The 21,412-nt window shown below is 52.6% G+C and overlaps 6 protein-coding genes; 3 read left to right on the top strand and 3 right to left on the bottom strand.

Moving 5' to 3' along the window:
* Positions 1-2,271: 2,271 nt before the first annotated feature.
* Positions 2,272-10,038, top strand: CHC_T00004624001 (hypothetical protein). XM_005716021.1 is given in 2 exon segments: positions 2,272-5,970; positions 5,971-10,038. 1 exon segment carries the CDS (start codon positions 2,272-2,274, stop codon positions 5,968-5,970), a length of 3,699 nt encoding a protein of 1,232 aa, XP_005716078.1. The 3' UTR covers positions 5,971-10,038.
* Positions 10,039-11,082: 1,044 nt separating this feature from the next.
* Positions 11,083-11,655, bottom strand: CHC_T00004623001 (hypothetical protein). Its single transcript, XM_005716020.1, has one exon. The coding sequence runs from the start codon at positions 11,653-11,655 to the stop codon at positions 11,083-11,085; it is 573 nt and encodes a 190-aa protein (XP_005716077.1).
* Positions 11,656-14,147: 2,492 nt separating this feature from the next.
* Positions 14,148-14,504, top strand: CHC_T00004622001 (hypothetical protein). Its single transcript, XM_005716019.1, has one exon. The coding sequence runs from the start codon at positions 14,148-14,150 to the stop codon at positions 14,502-14,504; it is 357 nt and encodes a 118-aa protein (XP_005716076.1).
* Positions 14,505-14,517: 13 nt separating this feature from the next.
* On the top strand, positions 14,518-14,697 carry CHC_T00004621001 (hypothetical protein). Its single transcript, XM_005716018.1, has one exon. It carries the CDS (start codon positions 14,518-14,520, stop codon positions 14,695-14,697), a length of 180 nt encoding a protein of 59 aa, XP_005716075.1.
* A 4-nt stretch (positions 14,698-14,701) lies between these two features.
* CHC_T00004620001 (hypothetical protein) lies at positions 14,702-17,166 on the bottom strand. XM_005716017.1 is given in 4 exon segments: positions 14,702-14,807; positions 15,244-16,501; positions 17,067-17,145; positions 17,146-17,166. 3 exon segments carry the CDS (start codon positions 17,143-17,145, stop codon positions 14,702-14,704), a joined length of 1,443 nt encoding a protein of 480 aa, XP_005716074.1. The 5' UTR covers positions 17,146-17,166.
* Positions 17,167-18,606: 1,440 nt separating this feature from the next.
* On the bottom strand, positions 18,607-20,423 carry CHC_T00004619001 (hypothetical protein). XM_005716016.1 is given in 2 exon segments: positions 18,607-19,604; positions 19,605-20,423. 1 exon segment carries the CDS (start codon positions 20,421-20,423, stop codon positions 19,605-19,607), a length of 819 nt encoding a protein of 272 aa, XP_005716073.1. The 3' UTR covers positions 18,607-19,604.
* Between the last annotated feature and the right edge of the window lie 989 nt (positions 20,424-21,412).

The following is a 21,412-nucleotide window of genomic DNA, read 5'->3' as shown; positions in this document are numbered from 1 at the left end:
CGTCCTTCATTAGATGGAAATTTGAATATTTTTGAAGATATCAGTGCCTTCATGTTGGTGAAGATGGCAATGGATTGTGCTACTGACCGCTTTTTTTCTCGGTGCCAACCAAAAAGCCACCATGTTCGGTGACTGCTTCAGGCGGCAGCACCTAGGACGAAACACGTTCTCGCGCATTGTTATGTCTTTCTGTAAGAAAGAGGTAATTACAAGGACAGGGTCTCAAGGTGGAATGACTACACATGGGCTGGGTGGAACGGTTGCTACTTTGTTAATTGATGCTGGGCATGCTGACTCGTCCGTCGCAATGCGTACTGGACATCGCGATTTACGGTCTCTAATGAATTATCAGAACCTAGAGGGCAGATCGGGCGAAAAGCAGCAGGAGGACATTCTACGCTTTTCCAGTAAACTGGATAGCGTAGGTATTACAAATTTTCACAAGCTAGAACCGAAGGAGAAAAAAAGGTGAACTGGTGTTTCAGGATCAAAACCCCGATACGAAGGGAACTGTTCTTATTTCCGCTAATGATAAATCAGAAACGGTGCTTAATGATGCCGAGAGCGAATGGGATAGTGGTTTAGATGGAAAGGAAAAGGAGAATGAAGAAAGACTGGTTGGTAGCAGTAGTGGGCAGCTGCAGTTGTTGTCCGATGTTAAGTCGATTTTCGATGGCCATTTTACTGTTAACTTTCACAATCATTACCGTTAGGTGCTGTCATAAGGGTTAAAAGTGCGTGTCTGTGGCCATGAACTAGCCAGCTTTGATATCAACATCATGGTTTTGCACGGTAGTGCAGACAGAGCCGTGTGTCTGCACGCTCGTGCAGACATCGTCCCATGTCAGATACGACCGTGTTGTCCAATTGTATCTGCTTTTAGTGTGCCCAGAACGTTTTCTGACATACATCTATGTCCTCCACGAATGTCAAACGCACCCGGGAGACGAGCTGTGCGTGTCTTCCTCTCGCAGTGCCTCCACCCTTCCTTCCCGTTTTGATAGCCGCAAAGCTTCCACTTTAGAGCTTGCGCGGAACAATACCGTATGCTGTGGAAACCCTTGAAATTATAACTAAAATGTGCCGCACAGCGAGAGCAGCCCCACTAAACTCACGATGTGCCAAATATTGCAGCAACAATCCGCACAACAGCCGCCCTCTCCTTTGAAGAATGGAGGAAAGCACTCCAAAAATCACTGTCAAGCGGGCACTTACCCTAAAATCGCTTTATGGCCTTTCCTCATAACCACGTGGAACGATCGACACCTTGTTGGAGACCTCTCTACGCGACTAGGTTATGCTTTCCTCCAAGTTGGTTTGGTGTGACGCCAACACAGTACATAAATCCACGTTTCATGATTCTTTCAATGTTTTAGGACGAGTGCTTCTTCCCTCGCTGGAATCACACAAACATTCATTCACGAAAGAACAAGCGAAAGCACATCAACTCACCCTACTGACCCACACGACCGTCGCCACTGTTTCCGCTTTCGTCGACAACGACAAGAGAGCCGCGCGCCGAACGCGGCCTTCAACCTTCGCGTCCCTGCTTTTCTAACAGCCGGTGCCGTTCTCACGCATAACACACTCCTAACACACTCCTAACACACTCCGCACCTCACCGACTTGTCTTTAGCTATTCACAAAAAAATGCAGGAAAGCATCCGGCAAGAGACGGGACCAAGTAGAAAACGGCGAAAGATACAGTCTCCCGATGTGTTCATAAGCCATGCTGGTCCGGACAAGCTACTCATCGCACGTCCCCTTTCCGAGAAATTGCAAGCTCATGGTTTAAATTGCTTCCTCGACAAAACCTCGATGGAGCCCGGGGACTGCGGACGGGATGAACTGACGAAGGCTATGGAGTCTGCGAAGGTCGGTGTTTTCATACTTTCTCCCGAGTTTGCGGCTCGAAAGTGGACGATGAGGGAACTGCGTTGCTTCCTACGCCGATTGAGAGAGGCGCGAGGGAGTGGGATGCGACCACCGACATTTATTCCGGTGTTTTACAGACTAAGTATTCGTGAATGCAGAGAGTTGGATCCCAATCGGTACTCGGATGATGAAGGAAAGAATATTTTTCAAGTTGAGGAGTTTTTTAGCGAGGAACGACAGCGCGAAGCGAGCACGGATACGGTGATGGGGGAGCTACAAGCGCTGACGGATATCACTGGGATTGAAAATGACGAAAGGGCAACGAACCTGCTGGAAGATGAATTCAGCCATCTTGCAAGGGAACATCTTGTGAAACGAGTATCTCGGTGGGTGAAAATGAAAAGTGAGGAGGCCTCAAGTGATGATGTGAGAGAAGCTGTGAATGCAAGTGGGCAAGTTGAAACCCACGCTTCTATCACGTCCACCGCACGATGTACGCTTGATGAGTTCAGGCGCTGTATACTCGCAGAGCACAATCCTGAAGAAATATATTTGCAACTGAATTCTCGGGGGATCGATGGATCACCGAATACGTGTGAGGCGCGGCTAAAGGAGGCCGTGCTAAGTACCGATAGGAAAACTATAGGAGCGACGGCAACGGGGAAGGGCGGAGTCGGGAAGACCTGCGCTCTTCGAGCGATTGCGCACGACGATGACATCAATGCTCAGTTTTCAGGCGGAGTGTACTTGATGTCTTTGGGGAAAGACGCCAACGTAGGGCGGCTGATTGAGCAACTGTGTATGGCCGTAAAGGCGTCTGGTGGCAACCAGGCGGCTGCAAAAATGCGAGAGCAAAGCGAGTTGAGCAGGGTACTGACCGAGATGCGAGCATGGTTCAACACACGTGTATGCCTGTTCATTATTGATGATGTGTGGGCCGTGAATGGTATAGATGCGTGTATTCTTCAGAAGTTGTCCATTCTCGCTGATACAGCAGGAGACATCCGAGAGAGGAGCAGACTTCTGTATTCCACGAGGGACTCCGAGCTGAAACAGGTCGGTAAGCGAGTGACTTTCGAGCCGAGGGAAAAGGAAGGGAGCGATTCAGTTCACATGGTCATGCTTGCGAGCGGGGCGAACCCGGAGGAAGCGAATGATCCGAGATGCAAAGAGGCCGTGAGCGAAATATTGAAATCGTGTGCTGGTTTGCCGCTTGCTCTGAACGTAGCCTGGACGGGTGTCAGGTGCATGAGAGATAGATGGGAGGGAGAAAAGTCACAAGCGTGGGAGGCATACCTGAAGATGAAGAGCCGCAACACGCTTCGTAGTGAGAGTCCAGAGGATGGGTATTCGTCGTTAGACGCGACATTACATGCGGCACTAGATATTTTGGAGTCCGGCATGGGGAGCGATGCGGAGAGGTTACGTCAGTTTTCGTTTCGAAAGATACATCGGAGTTTGTGTATTATGAAGAAACAAGACCGGATGCCTTTGTCGTTGGTAAGAGAGTTGTGGGAGATGGACTACAAATTGGCGGACAAATGTGCGAAGCAGATGGATAGGGTTGGATTAGTAGACCTTCATTACGACAATGATGGTGGGTGGGTACGGATGCATGATCTGACGCACGATTTTGCGGTGCAGGAGGCGCAGAAGGAAGAAAGTGCAACGGTCTGGTATAAGAAGTTGGCAGATGTATGCAAGCAGGGAGGAGGACTGCTTGCTATAACTGAGAGCGAGGGCAGAGAGAGCAAGGATGCAAGAGAGAAGTATGTTTTCGAGAACACATATCGCGTTCTGAAACAGGGCGGGTGTGTGGAGGAGCTGAAGAATCTATTTTTGAAAGCGCAATGGGTGAAGGCAGTGATACAGAGAGGCGGGGTTTGGCAATATGGGGAAGCTGTAAAGGATCGAAGTAGCTTTTTGAGCAACAAGGGAGGAAGCGAGAGCCTTTTAAGGGATACGGGAGAAGAAGATTCGTTGTATGCGATGGAATTGATGATGAGAGCTGCACGACTGAGTGTACCATTTTGTGGTGAAAACAGTGCCGGGATTTACTTTCAACTATATGGGCGAGTGAAGCACAAGGCACGGGATTCAAGTTGTGTGCGAAAGATCCTGGAGGAAATCGAGACATACGCACCACGGCCGTGGGTGCAGCCTGTGAGTGAGTGTGTAGCGCGAGCCGATGGAAGGTTGGTAGAGCAGATTGTTTTCCCGTCTGTCAGTTCCAGAGCCGTTCAAGTCGGGATGGATTCCAGGGGTGAAGTGAATGGATGTTGGGTGGAGTGGCACGAGGGGGCCGTAACAGTTTTCACGCAATCTGCTGAGAAGGAGACGAAGATGGTTCGATTAGAAGGCGAGTTCGAAACGGCGAGCCAGAGCCCAGGGGACCTTGAAGCAAGAAGTGTAACCTCCGAAGTGACTGGAAAAAGACGGAGCGTGACGAGTGCTACCTGCGCCACTTTCTGTGAGAGGAAGGGGTATGTTGTTGTGGGATATGACGACGGGACGTTAAGGCTGTGGAGTACGTCGGAGACGAAAGTATTGAGAAGTTTCCGCGGTCACAGGTCGGAAGTGCGTTGCGTTGCAATGAGTGGGGACGGAAGACGTGTTGTATCTGGATCTGAGGACGCTAGCGTGCGGGTGTGGGACGTGGAGACAGGAGCACAAGTCGGGGAGGCGTTAGTCGGACACACGGATGTAGTGCGTAGCGTTGCGATGAGTGGGGACGGAAAACGTGTGGTATCTGGATCGGAGGACAAGAGCGTGCGGGTGTGGGACGTAGAGACGGGAGCACAAGTCGGGGACGCGTTGGTTGGACATACGGGTATGGTGAATAGCGTTACGATTAGTGGGGACGGAAGACGTGTGGTATCTGGATCGTGGGACACGAGCGTGCGGGTTTGGGACGTGGAGACGGGAGAACGAGTCGGGGACGCGTTAATTGGACACACGGATTCGGTGGAGAGCGTTGCAATGAGCGGGGACGGAAGACGTGTGGTATCTGGATCGTTTGACGGGAGCGTGCGGGTGTGGGACGTGGAGACGGGAGAACAAGTCGGGGAGGCGTTAGTTGGACACACGGATCGGGTGGACAGCGTTGCGATGAGTGGGGACGGAAAACGTGTGGTATCTGGATCGGAGGACGACACCGTGCGGGTGTGGGACGTGGAGACGGGAGAACAAGTCGAGGATGCGTTAGTTGGACACACGGGATATGTTCGGAGCGTTGCGATGAGTGGGGACAGAAGACGTGTGGTATCTGGATCGTATGACAAGAGCGTGCGGGTGTGGGACGTGGAGACGGGAGCACAAGTCGGGGACGCGTTAGTTGGACACACGGATGGAGTGGTTAGCGTTGCGATGAGTGGGGACGGAAAACGTGTGGTATCTGAATCGGGGGACAAGAGCGTGCGGGTGTGGGACGTAGAGACGGGAGCACAAGTCGGGGACGCGTTAGTTGGACACACGAGTTCTGTGAATAGCGTTGCGATGAGTGGGGACGGAAGACGTGTGGTATCTGGATCGTATGACAAGAGCGTGCGGGTGTGGGACGTGGAGACGGGAGAACAAGTCGGGGAGGCGTTAGTTGGACACACGGGTTACGTGCTTAGCGTTGCGATGAGTGGGGACGGAAGACGTGTAGTATCTGGATCATGGGACAACAGCGTGCGGGTGTGGGACGTAGAGACGGGAGAACAAGTCGGGGAGGCGTTAGTTGGACACACGGGTCCGGTGGATAGCGTTGCGATTAGTGAGGACGGAAGACGTGTGGTATCTGGATCGTGGGACAAGAGCGTGCGGGTGTGGGATGTGGAGAGAAGGAGCACACTTCATGTCGGGAGGGTAGAGGGTTGGCAAGAAACCACGAGTCGGTTCCTAAGGACAGCAGACGTGGGTACTGCTTCTCGCGCAGGACGAACATCACAAATGTTTGCAAGGAAGGGAAGAATTGTGCACAGGCGAGAGGATGGGTCTGAGGCTGTCTTGGCCGAGTTGGACAATCCAAGAGACTTGCAGATAGATCACGATCGCGGGGTCGTAGTTGCAGGGGTAGGCCATCTGGTTGCTATCATGAAAGTAATGGTGTAAATTGCGGAAAGGGACAGACGCTTGGCGCCCAAGACTTTAGTGCTGCGTTGCAACTGTGCGCGGTGGTAGTGGGGAGTTTTTTGGGTTATTGTGAGTGAATGCGTGAGAAGCTTGGTTGACGGACGTTGCAGTGCATGGATGTGTATGTATGAATTACCGACGTGCTTCCCTTCATCACTCAGTGAACAAGTCTAGGGATGCGAGCAGACCTGACGTGTAATAAGTGTTCCATGACGAAGGCTTGCCCTCCACGCAGAGGACTAAGAAACGTTTACAGCGGCGCCAAGCGTTCGGACAGAAGCGACAGAGGTGCCACGCCGTAGGCCGGCAGCACTCTGAAGGTATTGTGATGCATTGACCGAGGTGTGCACGCGCGGTGCGCACGGATTCGGGGTGGATTAGCTGAGAATTGAAAGGACATGTGCGTCTCTCAGGTTCGCTTTTGTGCTCGCGGCCTCCCAAACGGCGACGTCCTCGTTCACGGATGTCACAGGCATAATCGCGCGGAGCACGGAGGGACTTTGCGATCGCAAGAGTATTGGTTGCCTCGCGCGCAGGTAGGATGGGCGCCTGCGCGGAGGGCGTGAACGACGGCGGGTTTGACAGCGACGGGCGGGTAGGCGACAGGCGTGGCCGCGGTTGAAGACGGATGTACAGGTGGACCGGGTTGCTTCGTTTGGAGTGTGAGCAATGTTGCTGATGAGGTGAGCTCAGGGTGAAGTAAAGAGAGTAGGCCATTGCCGAGGCAATGGAGGGCATCTCAGCATGAATAGTGTTGAAAGAAACGAGGCATTTTTCACCTACTGTAATGATTCTAAGCCCAGAGGCGCTTACTGTTAACTTTTAGCCGAGCGAGCAAATCGCCCGAAACGATATATTCGCCGCTGTTATCCGCGTGGAAGTACAATTTCAATTACTTTTGAGCGCATAATCATTACTTTTCACGACTCTGCATTGCAGTCGTTTATGAAAAAGATAAATATTTCGAAATACGCTCACTTGTTTTGCCAGCGACGGCCTCGATTATTCCGACTCTTTCTCGACTCTTTTTCGACTCGTGCTCGACTCGTTCTCTCGACTGCGATCGCAGTAAAGTTATGCGCGCATGAAATCCGATCAAGTTTTTAAACTTAATTTCTAGGCTTTTTTTAAAAAAAAGCCTAGAAATTAAGTCTCTCACGAAACACTTGTCGCCATTAGTAGGCCTGCCGAAAGTGCCACACAGAGTGTTTATTTCCACATTTCAAGTGTAATACCAGCGGTCGTCCAATAGCGTCCCGTTCAAACGCCGGTTTCTGGCAGCGTCAACCTGATTTGTTCATTCCCCGTTTCCTGCAACATAATTGGACAAAGCCAGACAGGATGGGCCCCAGATGCAACTGAACTCTAATTCTAACTGTCCCCCCAACGTCCACCCCGTTGCATATCAAACGGGCTTGTTTGTACCTTTCCGCCGAGAGGTTACGGCGCCCCGCAGTGCACCCCTCTCGCAGTCCCCGCCCCGCCCTTTGGCGCCCCGAGATGATCACCCACCTCATTTCTTTTCTGCCCTCATCATGCCGCACGTCACATGCACGTCGCACTGGAAACAGGGCTCATGACAACAGCCATGAGGTCGAAGGCACGTCGTCGTCTCGCTGCTTCGGCACCGACGCCCTACTCGTTCGCGCCCGCGTGTGACTGGCTTGCCATATACACGAGGACAAGGGAACACCGTATCGGAGTTGTCATCCCGGTCATCCCGAAGCGAGGGGCGGTGACTATCGGATCGCACCCAGCCTCTCCGCATCTGTTCTGTTCGACAGTTTTTCTTGTTTGCATTTATACAACTGTCCACGTTCAACCGAACGAAACATCGGCTGAGCTGGAAAAAATCCCCTTTGCTGCAGAGCTTGCCTGAAGAACGGCCATTCAAAAATGCTGCAATTTAAAACCTAACGTCTCCCTCTGTGTGCATGGGACCGACGCCACAGCCAAAATCGACTTTCCCATCGGCGTCCCACTCTGCTCGCCCTGAGCCTGCGGCATCACGTCTGTGCCATTCCATCATTGCGCTGTCCCTTTGTGTAACCCGCACCCGTGGCCTGGAGAGGCACAGGATCATGGTTTAATTGCACCGCCGTGCTCATCTCGCTGCGCTACTTCAGCCTCCGCGGATGCCGACACTTGCTGCAGTTGTTTATCGCCCAGGTTGATGGACTACTACGCTTTTGGGGTTAGAGAGGACGCGCCATGGCTGTTGCTGGCATGGTTGGAAACGCTCCCTGATGAAGGAGTTGTATGTGTTGTAGCTTGTTGAGGGGCGGATGTGCTGCCAGGACCGGGCCCATTGCATTGGCCTGGATCATGGGGCGCAGACGCAGCCTGTTGCCCGCTCGTACCTGGAGTCTGCTGTGAGGTATCGGCGATGGTAATCGGCATAACAACTCGGACCTCATTCGACAAACTCTGTTGGACATGTGCGGGGACGTTGCGGGGGAGCCCGGTCGAGGCTTGAGGCGGCGTGCTTACCGAAGGCACGATGGGCAAAGGGTTGCTAGAACCAGTCTGCACGGCAGACCAGATTTGGTTGATATCGAGTCTGGTTTCTTGCGTGCCCTGTGCGACGGCCGCATTGGCGTGGAGCGGTATCAAAGCATAGCTCACTTGTGGAGTTGCTGCCCGAGTGCTGTCCGCAGAGCCACTATTGTGCCTTGCAAGGCGCCTCGCATTCAGGCCGTATCGGGCAAGCCATTTTTGCGTGATGAAATTTCTCACATCGTCTTCTTTTGATTCTTCGAAAGCCTTAATAACTCGGTCCGCATTCCGAATCTGACGCCCGTCTGGTTCGTTTTCGTCCACTTCATCGAACAGACTTGACTCGACGAGAAGCATGAAGAAAAGCATGCCATATTTCTTTGCTCGATTGAGATTTCGAAAGTCCGCTGCGAAATGTTCTTTCGTGGATTCATCGACTGGCCCCCATTCCCGTAACAACCCAATAGCACTCAGAAACGAAGAACATACTGATGCCGGCGTCGCATTCATTGCTTGCTTTAACGTCCCGGATTCCGCTGCATGTTTCCTGAGGGACTCTTCGTGATACTCAAAAACGGAGTCCCCGATCATGCAGATCTCAGCGACTGCTTCAAGTGCACGTACAACTTGCTCGGGTTTACTCAACCGCGCATTTGAAGGATTGCTGACCACATCTACCGCACTATTGGCAGCTTTCCACCACATCACGGGATCGCCGATGTCATTATTATCCTTCAAGACGATGAGCTTGTCGTCGACCTTCACTACTATGCCGTTCCACATTTTCACATCGGTCGTTTCTGTCGTTGAATAAGAAGCAGGAAATCTGAGATATGTGTTTGTGTCGCGGGCTTCAACGACGCTTAGCTCTCGTTTCCGGGTCTCGTTTAGGGACTTCCTATGGCGCAAGTAGCTGATTATCTCTCCTTTCTGGGTGTCGTTTAGGGGCCTCCCATGACGCAAGTAGCAAAATTTTGAAAGCTTATCGTGGAGAGCCGGTTTTCTGCGCATGCGGACATATGCTTTAAGGACAGCGAATCGAAGACCGCTGATAGCTTCAAGTCCTGGGATAAGTCCGATGAGAACGACTCCAAAAGCATCCAATGACAACTTGTTGGCGAGGAATAGGACCAAACCTAAGAAGCCGGCGAGCACACAGCCCGTGCCGGAAACGATAAGAATGCCGACTTCAAGGTACAGATGCCTGTTGAACCAGCTTTTGAAACCGTTGATGAGCGTGAGAAGTGCGGACATGAAAAAGGCCAGGGCAATTAACGACTTTGCCGTACCGTCAGGATTGTCCTCGTCCATCTGGAGGAGCCGTGAAAGAAAGTCAGGGAACTAGGATTGGGCAGAAAGTTCTGATGGACTGGTGATCAAATGCGTGGCTGTGGCTGCGACTGAAAATGTCGCAATCTGGGAAGGTGAGAAGAAGATGTGATTAGTTGTGGAAACTGCGGAGACGTAGAGTGCGATACGGAAACATAGTCACTATTAAAGGGCACATGATGTCACCTGCTGATATGCTGGGTTGCCCACCCATCGTCGCAACTTAAGATGGTCCCGGTACAGGGTTTTTCCGTCGTAGGGGGAAATGGTGCATGGCTGGACGATTGCTGGTCCTGGTCCTCCTGCCGAGCAGGAACCTGCAGGCCGTTGTATATCGACACGGGATTGGAGCAGCGGTTGCAAAACATGCGGCTCAAATCGTCTGGGAAGCATCTGTAAGTCCTTCTCACAAACGCTCTTTTAAGATCATACACGTGACCACGCTCGACGCGGTTTTGGAGACTCCTTCCTCAACACGTGGAACAGTAGGATAGCGATGGCGAGAGCTCTTTGGTATTTTGCGTCCAATGTGCCACTAACTTGTGTCATGTCAAACAAATAAGGGGTTTGCGACCAATTTGTATTAAGTCGGTAGAGAAGGAACTGCTTCACAGACACTTGGTCCTGCCTTTGGGAACATGTCGATATTGGTAACCTCCGTCCACACGCCGCAGCTGCAATCAGCAGTCAGCTTCTCTCCGTGTTGACGTGGTGCCGTGTTGCCGTGTCAACGCCTGCAAGACAGCCGAATAAATATCTCACAAAAGCCCTCGAAAACCCGGATCTCTGAGTGTGCACCAATCAATACAGCGCCGGCGCGATAGTGATTCATCATCGCTCTGTGCTTAGCAGGGGTTCCGTTCATCGTGGTTGTTGCATCTCAGGCTTCCGTCAAGAAGCTTCTGGAACTTACTGCAACATCTTCGTTGCTTTTTTTTTTTTTTTTTTTTCAGTCTTGTTTCGGAGAGCCTCTGGGTCTTGCGCACCATTCTTGATCGCTTCTCCTTTTCGATGAGGTGATTCCATGACGCTTCCAACTAAGCGTTCAAGCCTCTCTCCGTTCCAGAAGTGTAGACACACTCGCCAAACAAAAGTCTCTGGCTAAACCACAGTTCTCAGGCCTCTGGAACTGTGCGCAATATTATGCCTCTCCAAAGAGGGGTTGGCGACCAATATGTTCAAAGTCATTGGAGAAGGAACTGCTTCACAGTGAGTTGGTCCTGCCTTCGGAAGCATATCGATATTGGATATTTCACTCCGAGCATTTCAGCTGCAAGCGGCGTTCAACCTCTCTCCGTGTTGAATGTTCGCTGCCGTCTCGTCGGGGCCAGGGAAGAGAGAAAGTTTTACACAGTCTACCCCTTGAACAATGCTAAGAGTAGAATCAACTTTTCCCGAGTTGTTTCCATACCCAGCCACATCCCCCTGTGCGACAGACAATAACCCTCGGAAGCTCGTGAGGTCAGGCTTGATATCGACTTGCTGCCTTAACAACGTACAGATGATCGCCAACAGCACAGAGGTTGCCGAAATTCCCACGGAGGCCCACACATACCGAGCCTCTAGGGTAAGTCTCCGAGCAGTGGGGCTGTCGCTGTAGGCTTGGGAGACTTGCTCTCGCCACGCGTATAAGTGGTTGGTGAAGCTTATCGCAAGCGATATGTGGCGGGGCAGGTTGTACGCAATATCTCCAATAATCTGATCTGGTCGACTAATCATATGGTCCTTGTATTCACTTATCGATATCTCAGCCCATTGCCCACGGACTTGTTTTCTGACGAGGAGATTCGCGCCGTTGGAGGTAGCAAAGTATAGCTCTCTTCCATCGGCCAACGTCATATTTGAAATAGAACTGACAGTACCGTTGTCAAGTAATACTGGGACTGAACTAGGTTTAACCGGATCCTGTTGAAAGTTCCATTCAACTACAAGCAAGAGGTTTCTTTCCCCACTGCGCGACGTCGTACAAGAAACTTGCGACCTATCGTCATTTTCTAGCGCCTCATACAATAGAAGCCTGCCCTTTTCGAAAACACGACACTTCCAAATCGCGACTACCAACGGGTCGTTCAGATCGTTATTGTTCATTTGCTGGAATCGCTCAGTGGTCAGCCCTGCTATGCGCTTGCTCTTGAAAATCGGAGCGTGCACATCGTGACCCGCGGCACCTAAGAAGGACGCGGCTGAAAACACGACGGCGAGAATACGTAGGATGGTGACGAGGGCCTTGGCGACGTTGCAGTCGAAAGGCAAGTCGCCGTTCGCTGGAAACGCATCCGCCCACGATCGAGCGTTTGTCAATCTGAATCTCTGGCCGCCTGCCACCCTGTACGCGAGCCACAGCTCGTAGGCTTTCTTCGTCGAAACGACGGTCACGCCAATGACCAGTACCTCGAGCCAAAGGCTGATGAGAGCATACCCAACTTGTTCGTCGATCGGGGTCTGGAATGTTCTCATGGCAAGTCTGGCTCCGGGAGCAGCCGTTGAAGAGAGTGAGTCGTCCGGGTGCACGCGCGTTGATGTTATCAAGTTAGGATGACGGTTTGCCAGGTATCGGAAGATGGGACTTGGTCAATTCTCTGCGGCGAACGGGCATTACGGGAGGCGAGCGCATGTGATACCTCCCAGAAGGTGGGTAACGTGGCTGCGCATATGCCCCTCACAATAGTCATTACCCGTAAACAGCACACGAAACTCGCTGACTGGCGGCATGCGTCGCAGACGTGAGAGTCGTCGTGCATCAAAAGGTAGCTTCGGCCTCTGCGAGCCTCCTCGGCCCTTTGCTCTTCGCAAAACATGGCCGTGGGTGACAGGCTCACATCGCTATCAACGGAGGTACGCAACAGAGCTTTTGGGAGACGCGCCTTGGGCTACGGCAATGAGGGCCTCGTTGTCGGAAAGATACCGCATCATTGCGGATGTGGGCTGGCCCGCCACAACAAGACTTCTCGCCCTGACTGCTGTCCTCGGGATTGCGGTGAGGGTGAGGGGAGCCCCTGGCGTGGTGACATGAACGGCTGCAACGATGCAGCGATTCTCGAAATGACGGCCCTCTGAGGCAAGCTGAAATCCTCGAAATTGGGCCTGGAATGGGTTGAGACACGCACTGTATCAAGTGGGATGCTTCGGCGTACAGTACCCTTCGGTTACAGTATTGTTGCGGGCAGTCCAGGTCACAGACAGCACATGCACCTCACCGACCGAGACGGCAGCAACATCTGACGCTAGTGCTCAAAGTATACCTCCAAGTCGCCTCTTCTTTCCTCGATGCCTTCCATCCCTACGTGCCCGCCGCCCCTATCTTACCTTTTGATATGCGCGGTCCCCGGCCGCGATCCCCCTCCCTAACCACAGAGCAGGCGCCGGCCGCCACCGGCGCACAATGGCAATGGGGAAAACGGCGCCCTGGTCCCCTCCGACCGACCGTCATCCCCCTGCATGACGATCCGGTTGTGCCCGTTGCTCGCGCGGCGCGTCGATCGCCCGGCCGGATCCGCACCCCAACTCCCTTCCCTCCTCGCGCCCAGCGTCCTCCTCCTTACCGCAGCCCTCCCGCCCGCCACTGCTTGGCGGCGCCGCGCCTTGCGACCCAGGCTGTCGGCAACGGTCGGTCAAATGTGCCACGTGTTGCATAACTTCTGTTTCGTTGGGTAACAGTACCCAAGGGTACAGCAAGGTGATTACAGTGTGGATGCCTCCTCTGAAAGTAGAATAACTTTACACCGGTGCCGGTGCTCCGAACGATCGGGGCAGTGCGATGACGGCCGGAAGGGCAGGCCATTACAGTACATGCTCAGCGCGAAGGTAGATGTTTCTAAGAGCGCCTTCTGCCCTTTAGTAGTGCACGCATGAATGACAAACAAGAGGCGCTCTGGCTCATGTGGAGCCCAAATTCACATGCGTTCCCTTGCCCCTACCGCCAGACTATGTCCTGAGCAGGTGGGCCCTGAATGATGACCGGAGTCGGATACTGTACTCGCTTCGTGCTGCAGAAGCTTGTCGTCCGCAAGGCTTTCCGGAGACGCCGCAGAGTGGGAGCGGATACATCTCGGTCGGCAAAACCAAGAGAGCCTGCTATGCCGCGTATCGATGACGCACGACGTCATGCGGCAGCGCATCCCGCCTCCTTGCTGCTCTGTTGCTTATTCCAAGCTTGCTTATTCCAAGTCAACTCGCAATGCTTCAGGGGTACTGTAAACAACTGTAATCCATGACATCATCAGGCACGCGTCCTTGCGGCCGGGATCCAAACCCTCGGCTACAACCGCTCTTCCCTCACGTCATACCGGTCCCTGTTAACAGTTCACCCGATCGCAACGAGCCGACACCAGATGTGCTGCAATCAAACTCATTACGAACTGCCCGGACTGCCGCGCAAACCAACAAACTCCAACAAGCACCTTAGCAAGAATTTGCGCTGGCGCCGCTCTCCTGACATCGGCAGCGCTGCGCTCGTCTGGTCGCTCACCGGGTGCATGCAACAATGCCCGAAATATGACAGCAAACATCAGAAGGGAAAGGGGCAATCAACTCATCACTTTCTGCAACCAGAGTCCTGTCCGGCTTCTTCATTTCACCACTACGCACCACCAATGCCGACTCATTACAAATGCCCCCGAATGCCCACAGCGGCCTTGCATGTGAACGAGCGTCGCCAACTTGGATACGGCCGCACATCAGCGTTGTGAAGACATTTGCGGTATGGCTTGTCGTCTCATCAACACATCCACGGATTTCCATGTATCGCCAGGAAAACAAAGCCTCGAGAGAGACTCCATATGCGAAACCTCCACGTGCTTTCCTTCGCCAAATCGCTCACATCCCGCCCAACATTTGCCCGACATCGTACCATGGGCACCACAATCTGACCAAGCAGCATAGAATATCAGGGGTTACTACACCTGGGCGTGTCAGTCGCAAGGAACGCGTCGCAGAAATTCAATGAGACTCTTTCCTCAACATGTGGAACAGTACGATAGCGATGGGGAGAGCTCTTTCGTATTTTGCGTCGAGTATGCAACTAACCTGTGTCATGTCAAGCAACAGCAGTAATACAGTGAGTTTTTTAAATCTTCAATACTAGATCGAAGAATTGACCCAAGGAGCTTCTTTGCTCTGTTGTCAAGATCTTCATTGCTTGTGGCACACATCTTTCAGAAAGATTTTGCGCGTTGCACACGAACCTCAATTGATTCACGCTCTTCCCGCCGAGGCCATTCCATGTTGTTCGTTACCGAGCGTTCAAGCCGTTCTCCATCGGGAAAGGGTGAACACATTCTCCAAACAAAAGCCTGTAGCTACATTACAGCTCACAGGCCTCCAGAGCTGTGCGCAATATTGTGCCTCTCCAAAGAGGGGTTGGCCACCAATATGTTCAAAGTCATTGGAGAAGGGCCTTCAGAAGCATATCGATATTAGATATTTCACTCCGAGCATTTCAGCTGCAAACGGCGCAACCTCTCTCCGTGTTGAATATTCGCTGCCGTCTCGTCGGGACGAGGGAAGAGAGAAAGTTGTTTGCAGTCTACCCTTTGAACGATGCCAAGAGTAGAATCAACTTTTCCCGAGTTGTTTCCATGCCCGGCCACATCCCCCTGTGCGACAGACAACAACCCTCGGAAGCTCGTGAGGTCAGGCTTGATATCAACTTGCTGCCTTAACAACGTACAGATGATCGCCAACAGCACAGAGGTTGCCGAAATTCCCACTGAGGCCCACACATACCGAGCCTCTAGGGTAAGTCTCCGAGCAGTGGGGCTGTCGCTGTAGGCTTGGGAGACTTGCTCTCGCCACGCGTATAAGTGGTTGGTGAAGCTTATCGCAAGCGATATGTGGCGGGGCAGGTTGTTCGCAATATCTCCAACAACCTGATCTGGTCGACTAATCATATGGTCCTTGTATTCACTTATCGATATCTCAGCCCATTGCCCGCGGTCTTGTGTTCCAACGAGGAGGTCCGTGCCGTTGGAAGTTGTAAAGTATAGCTCTCTTCCATCGGCCAACGTCATATTTGAAATAGAAGTGACAGTACCGTTGCCAAGTAATACTGGGACTGAACTAGGTTTAACCGGATCCTGTTGAAAGTTCCATTCAACTACAAGCAAGAGGTTTCTTTCCCCACTGCGCGACGTCGTACAAGAAACTTGCGACCTATCGTCATTTTCTAGCGCCTCATACAATAGAAGCCTGCCCTTTTCGAAAACACGACACTTCCAAATCGCGACTACCAACGGGTCGTTCAGATCGCTAATGTTCATTTGCTGGAATCGCTCAGTGGTCAGCCCTGCTATGCGCTTGCTCTTGAAAATCGGAGCGTGCACATCGTGACCCGCGGCACCTAAGAAGGACGCGGCTGAAAACACGACGGCGAGAATACGTAGGATGGTGACGAGGGCCTTGGCGACGTTGCAGTCGAAAGGCAAGTCGCCGTTCGCTGGAAGCACATCCGCCCACGATCGAGTATTTGTCAATCTGAATCTCTGGCCGCCTGCCACCCTGTACGCGAGCCACAGCTCGTAGGCTTTCTTCGTCGAAACGACGGTCACGCCAATGACCAGTACCTCGAGCCAAAGGCTGATGAGAGCATACCCAACTTGTTCGTCGATCGGGGTCTGGAATGTTCTCATGGCAAGTCTGGCTCCGGGAGTAGCCGTTGAGAAGAAGAAGCCGTCCGGGTCCACGCACGCTGACGTATTCAAGTTAAAGATTACGGTTTTTCAGATACCAGAAGATGGGACTTGGTCAATTCTCTGCGGTGAACGGGCATTACGCGAGGCGAGTGCATGTAATATCTCTCAGAATGTGGGTAGGGTAATGTAGGTGCGCATGTGTCCCCTACAATGGTCATTACCCGTAAATAGCGGTCGAGCCTCACTGACTGGCGGCATGCGTCGCAGATCTGAGTAACTTCGGCCTCTGAGAGCCTCCTTGGCCCTTTCCTCTTCGCGAGGCATGGCCGTGGGTGGCAGGCTCACATCGCTATCAACGGAGGTACGCAACAGAGCTTTTGGAAGACGCGCCTTGGGCTACGACAATGAGGGCCTCGTTGTCGGAAAGATACCGCTGCATTGGCGATGTGGGCTGGCGCGCAACAAAAAGCCTTCTCGCGCTGACTGCCGTGCGCTGGAGTGCGGCGAGGGTGAGGGGAGCCCCTGGCGTCGTGCATTAACGGCTGCAACGATGCAGCGATGCTTAAGATGAGCTAAGCTGAAATGCTCAAAATCGGGCCTGGAGTGGGTTGGGACACGTACCAAGTGAGATGCTTCGGCGTACAGCACAGTCTTGTTGAGGCCAGTCCAAGCCATATACAGTACCCTTCGAAGGGTACATGGACCTCACCAACCGAGAGCGCAGCAAAATCTGACGGTAGTCCTCAACTTTACCTCCAATTCGCCTCTTGCTTCCTCGATGCCATCGCTACGCGCCCACCGCCCAACTGCCCTCCTTGCGCCCAACATCCTCCTCGCGCCCAACGTCCTCCTCGCCTGCCACTGTCTGACGGCGCTGCCGCAGTGGGTCACTCACTGTGAGTGAGGCCTACTAGGCTCTCGGTCGGTAAATGTGCCACGTGTTGTGTAGAACACAAAATCAATACAGTGGATCCTCGCTAACTGCATGCTCGGTTTCCGCATATTCTCGATTACTGCATGCGTTCGTCAGCCACCGGCTGCGGAGCAGCGATTCCAGCCTGTATATGATATTGAACTGCATACCGCATACAGTAACTGCATGAAGAAAGTGATCCTTAATCATATCGAACCCTCATACAAAGGCTTACTATGAAACAGGTAAAAACTTATGACAGTGTGGATGCCTCCTCTGAAGGGAGAATACTATTTACAGTGGCGGCCTTGCTCCGGTGCACCGAAAGCGTGTTCTACAGTACACTCTCAAGCGTAGACAGTGCGATCACTGCGGGTGATCACTGCCGAGAGGCCAGGCCAGTAACGTGGTAAGAGTACACGCTCAGCACGAAGGTAGATAGATATTAAAAGAGCAACTTCTGGCCCTTTAACAGTGTGCATGCATGAATGACAAACACGAAACGCTTTGACTCTTACTACACATGTTGAGCCCAAATTCGCATGCGTGCAATTGCCCAACCGCCGGACGTGTAAAGTACTGAGCAGGTGGGCACTGTATGATGACCGGTGTCGGATACTGTACTCGCTTCGTCCTGCAGAAGCTTGTCGTGCATAAGGCTTTCCGGAGACGCCGCAGTGTGGGAGCGGATAAACTTTACAGCTCTGTCGGCAAAAGCAAGAGAGCCTGCTATGCCGCCTATCATATGCACGACGTTATGCCGCAGCGCATCCCGCCTCCTTGCCCTGCTCTGTTGCTTATTTCGAGTCAACTCGCAATGCTTCAGTGGTGAAGGGGGGTTGCTGTTGTTGTCGGACAGTGACAAAAAAATCGGACATGCAAAATATTTTGAAAAACATCTCCGACACGGGCCAAGGTGCACCGCCGCGCGTAACGGCGCCAGACGGTGCGCCGTATCTCAGAACGACGTGGTTGAAATTAAAGAAATAATATCTCAATCGATTGCTCACAGCTTTCTACGTATTGTATAGGAGTGTAACAAGCCCCAGCATACAAAACAGACAGATTTTTTAATTTTTTTTAATTTGCTTGGATGTCCGATCTTAGTGCTTCGGTTGGGGTGAAAAAGTGTCCGCGCGCTTCAATCTCACTCCTCTTCTGTGTCCGTGCTTGTTTCCGCCAAGTCCCAGTGGACGGACACGCTGAGTGTCCCCGTCGCAAAACATAAAAATGGTGACTGCTTGACAATTGCAACTACTTTTTTCTTTTAATATTGAGGTTTTTGTCCGACGTCAGGAGTACCCCCCTTTACAGCATCCTACTGTACAGCACTGTAATCCATAATACGACATCATCAGCCACGCATCCTTGTGGCGGGATCCAATACCTTGGCTACAACCGCTTGTACCTCACGTCATACCGATCCCGTAGCGACACAACAGACGATAACAGTTCACCCGATCGCAACGCACCGCCACCCAATGTGAGATTATCAAACTCATTACTAACTGCGCGGACTGCCGGGCAAACCAACAACGCTCCAGCAAGCACTTTCCCATTAATTTGCCCCGGCGCCGCCCTCCTGAAATCGAGAGCGCTGCGCTCGTTTGGTCGCTCACCAGGTGCATGCAACAATGTCCGAAATATGGCAGAAAAACATCGGAAACGAGAGGGACAATCAACTAACCACTTTCTGAGACCAGAGTCCCATCCGGCTTCTTCATTTCACCACTACGCACCACCAATGCCGACTCATTCCAAATGCCACTGAATGTCCATAGCGGCCTTGGATATCAACGAGCGTCGCCAACTTTGATACGGCTGCACAGCAGCGTTGCGAGAACACTTGCGGTATGACTTGTCGTCTCATCAACACACCCACGGCTTTCCATGTATCGGCAGAAGAACACAGCCTCGAGAGAGACCCCCATCCGCGAAACCTCCACGTACTTTCCTTCGCCAAATCGCTCACATCCCGCCCAACATTTCCCCGGCATCGTGTACCATGGGCAACACAATCCGAGCAAGCAAAATAGAATATCAGGGGTTGCTGCAGCTGGGCGTGTCAGTCGCAAGGAACGCGTCGCAGAAATTCAAAACGCCTCTGCTTGACCCCCGACATCTGGTCACGCTTGATACTCTTCTTCAAAGGGCACCACCCATCCTCATATCCCTCTGCATAAGAACAATCACAAATCTACAATGCGGCCTAAATCCGCACGCCCATCAATCGCAACCTCCACCTCTCAATACCTTAACTTTTTGCGCAGCTGAGGCGGTGTTCCAGCATTCCACCGATGCGTTTTGACCACTAAATGCAAGTCCTTCAACGCTCCCTCAAAAGTGTATTTCGTGATCTTGCTCTGCATCTTGGGGTCAATGCGGGCATGTCCCTGTATCAGCATCGCGCGAATCTGAATGCACACCACGTCAATACTGTTGACCGGAGCCCATCCCGAGGCGGTCAAAAGCTCCATACAGAGCCCGCCGCGGTGGAGCACATGCCCTGCCGACACGTATGGGGCTGCGACGCGGACGACTGGCGGGGCGTGCGGGTAGTCCGCCGGGAAGGTGAACTCCAGCTTCACGGTATCTCTCTTTGCGATCTTTGCGAGATCAGAGGCGATTCTCGAGCCCTGCACGTCATCAAAGTAAAGATGGACATTCCATTTGTACAGGTCCTCCTCGACGGGTTCCGCTATGAAGCCGTCCTTCCGCGTGTCCATGTCCTTGAGCAGAGTGAGCTGCTTCATCAAAGTGGCGGTCGCTAGCCTGCTATGGCCGAAGCGTGGCGCCTCGTACTGCATGGACTCTGCCGGCCGCTTTCGGTGCCTCGGCAGCGGCGATTGCGGGTCCTTCTTGAGCTTTCCCTCTGCGGAGGAGAGGCTCCGCTTCGTCCCAAACAGTTGCTTCTCGTAGAGCTCGTTGGCGCGCTGCATGACCTTGTGAACGACTTGATGAGGGGTAAACTTGGCGTCCGCGTCGGTGAGGACAGTGAGCAAGTAGGTGTTAATTTCGAGGACGAAGCCGTCTGGAAGGCCGAGCTCATTTTCAACGAGCGGCATGACGGAGTTGTCCTCCTTGTTTCCGGACAGGAGTAGATTGAAGCGGCCGCCGTCGGGGAGTTGGTACGAGGCACGGGCGTCAAAGGAACCTGGGCCAGACTTGCCGTGCTCGAGCGTGGGCGAGTACTCGGGGCAGTGCGCAAGTTGCGAGGAGGAGGACTTGGAGGGCGCCCAGTCGCGGAGGGCGGTGAGGGACGCAGTGTTCATGGCTAGTGAAGGAGTTGATTTGAGGGGCAAGGGGGAGGGGGAGACGGGACGCGGAAGAGAGGAAGGGGAGGTGGCGGAGGGGGGAGGCGGGGAGGGAGAGAAAGAAGCGCTTGCGAATTTTAGTCGGTGAGTGTGCGTACACGTGTACCCAAGTATATTTCGGGAGTTTTAGAGGGGGGGAGGCAACAGCAATCTCTATGCAGCGAGATAGCTTTTTTCTATCGAGTTACAGGGGGGGGTCGCTCAATAGTGCCTACTTTAGTAGTGCTTCCCTCTATATAGTGCTATGGCTCACCCTCTGGCACAGGTTATCATAAGCTCACATGTGTATCATCCGGCATAGTTCAGTACTCAAAGGATGAAGTTATTTAGTTGTGTTATACAGGCTTTGTTGTGTTTGTGTTAGCAGTGTGCTTTGTCCCCAAATATGTGTATTTGAGCCTCCTTTATATAGTGCCATCCCCCCAATAGTGCCATAGCTAGAGGTACGGCACTCTATAGCACTATATTGTAGGAGGCACTGTACCGTACATTCTGTATGTTAATCTGTATGTTGCACGTGTCTGTGCCAATATTCAGTCTCCGCGCCCGCCGCCAACTTGATCAACATCATTCGTTAACTTCTTGTCCGTGGCACATCCTCGCTTCATCATACTTGCAATACACCCTCACACATGTATCGATACGGAATTCATGGTCAATTTGCATCCATGTACGCGCAAGCTCAAGTCCACACACGAAGAAACAACTCCTTTGTAGAACTCTACTTCTATCATCTTTGC

The sequence above is a fragment of the Chondrus crispus genome, genomic scaffold (assembly GCF_000350225.1).
Source record: "Chondrus crispus Stackhouse genomic scaffold, scaffold_24, whole genome shotgun sequence".
In the NCBI taxonomy this organism is placed as follows: Eukaryota; Rhodophyta; class Florideophyceae; order Gigartinales; family Gigartinaceae; genus Chondrus; species Chondrus crispus.
This window is presented reverse-complemented; position numbering and strand designations above follow the sequence as displayed.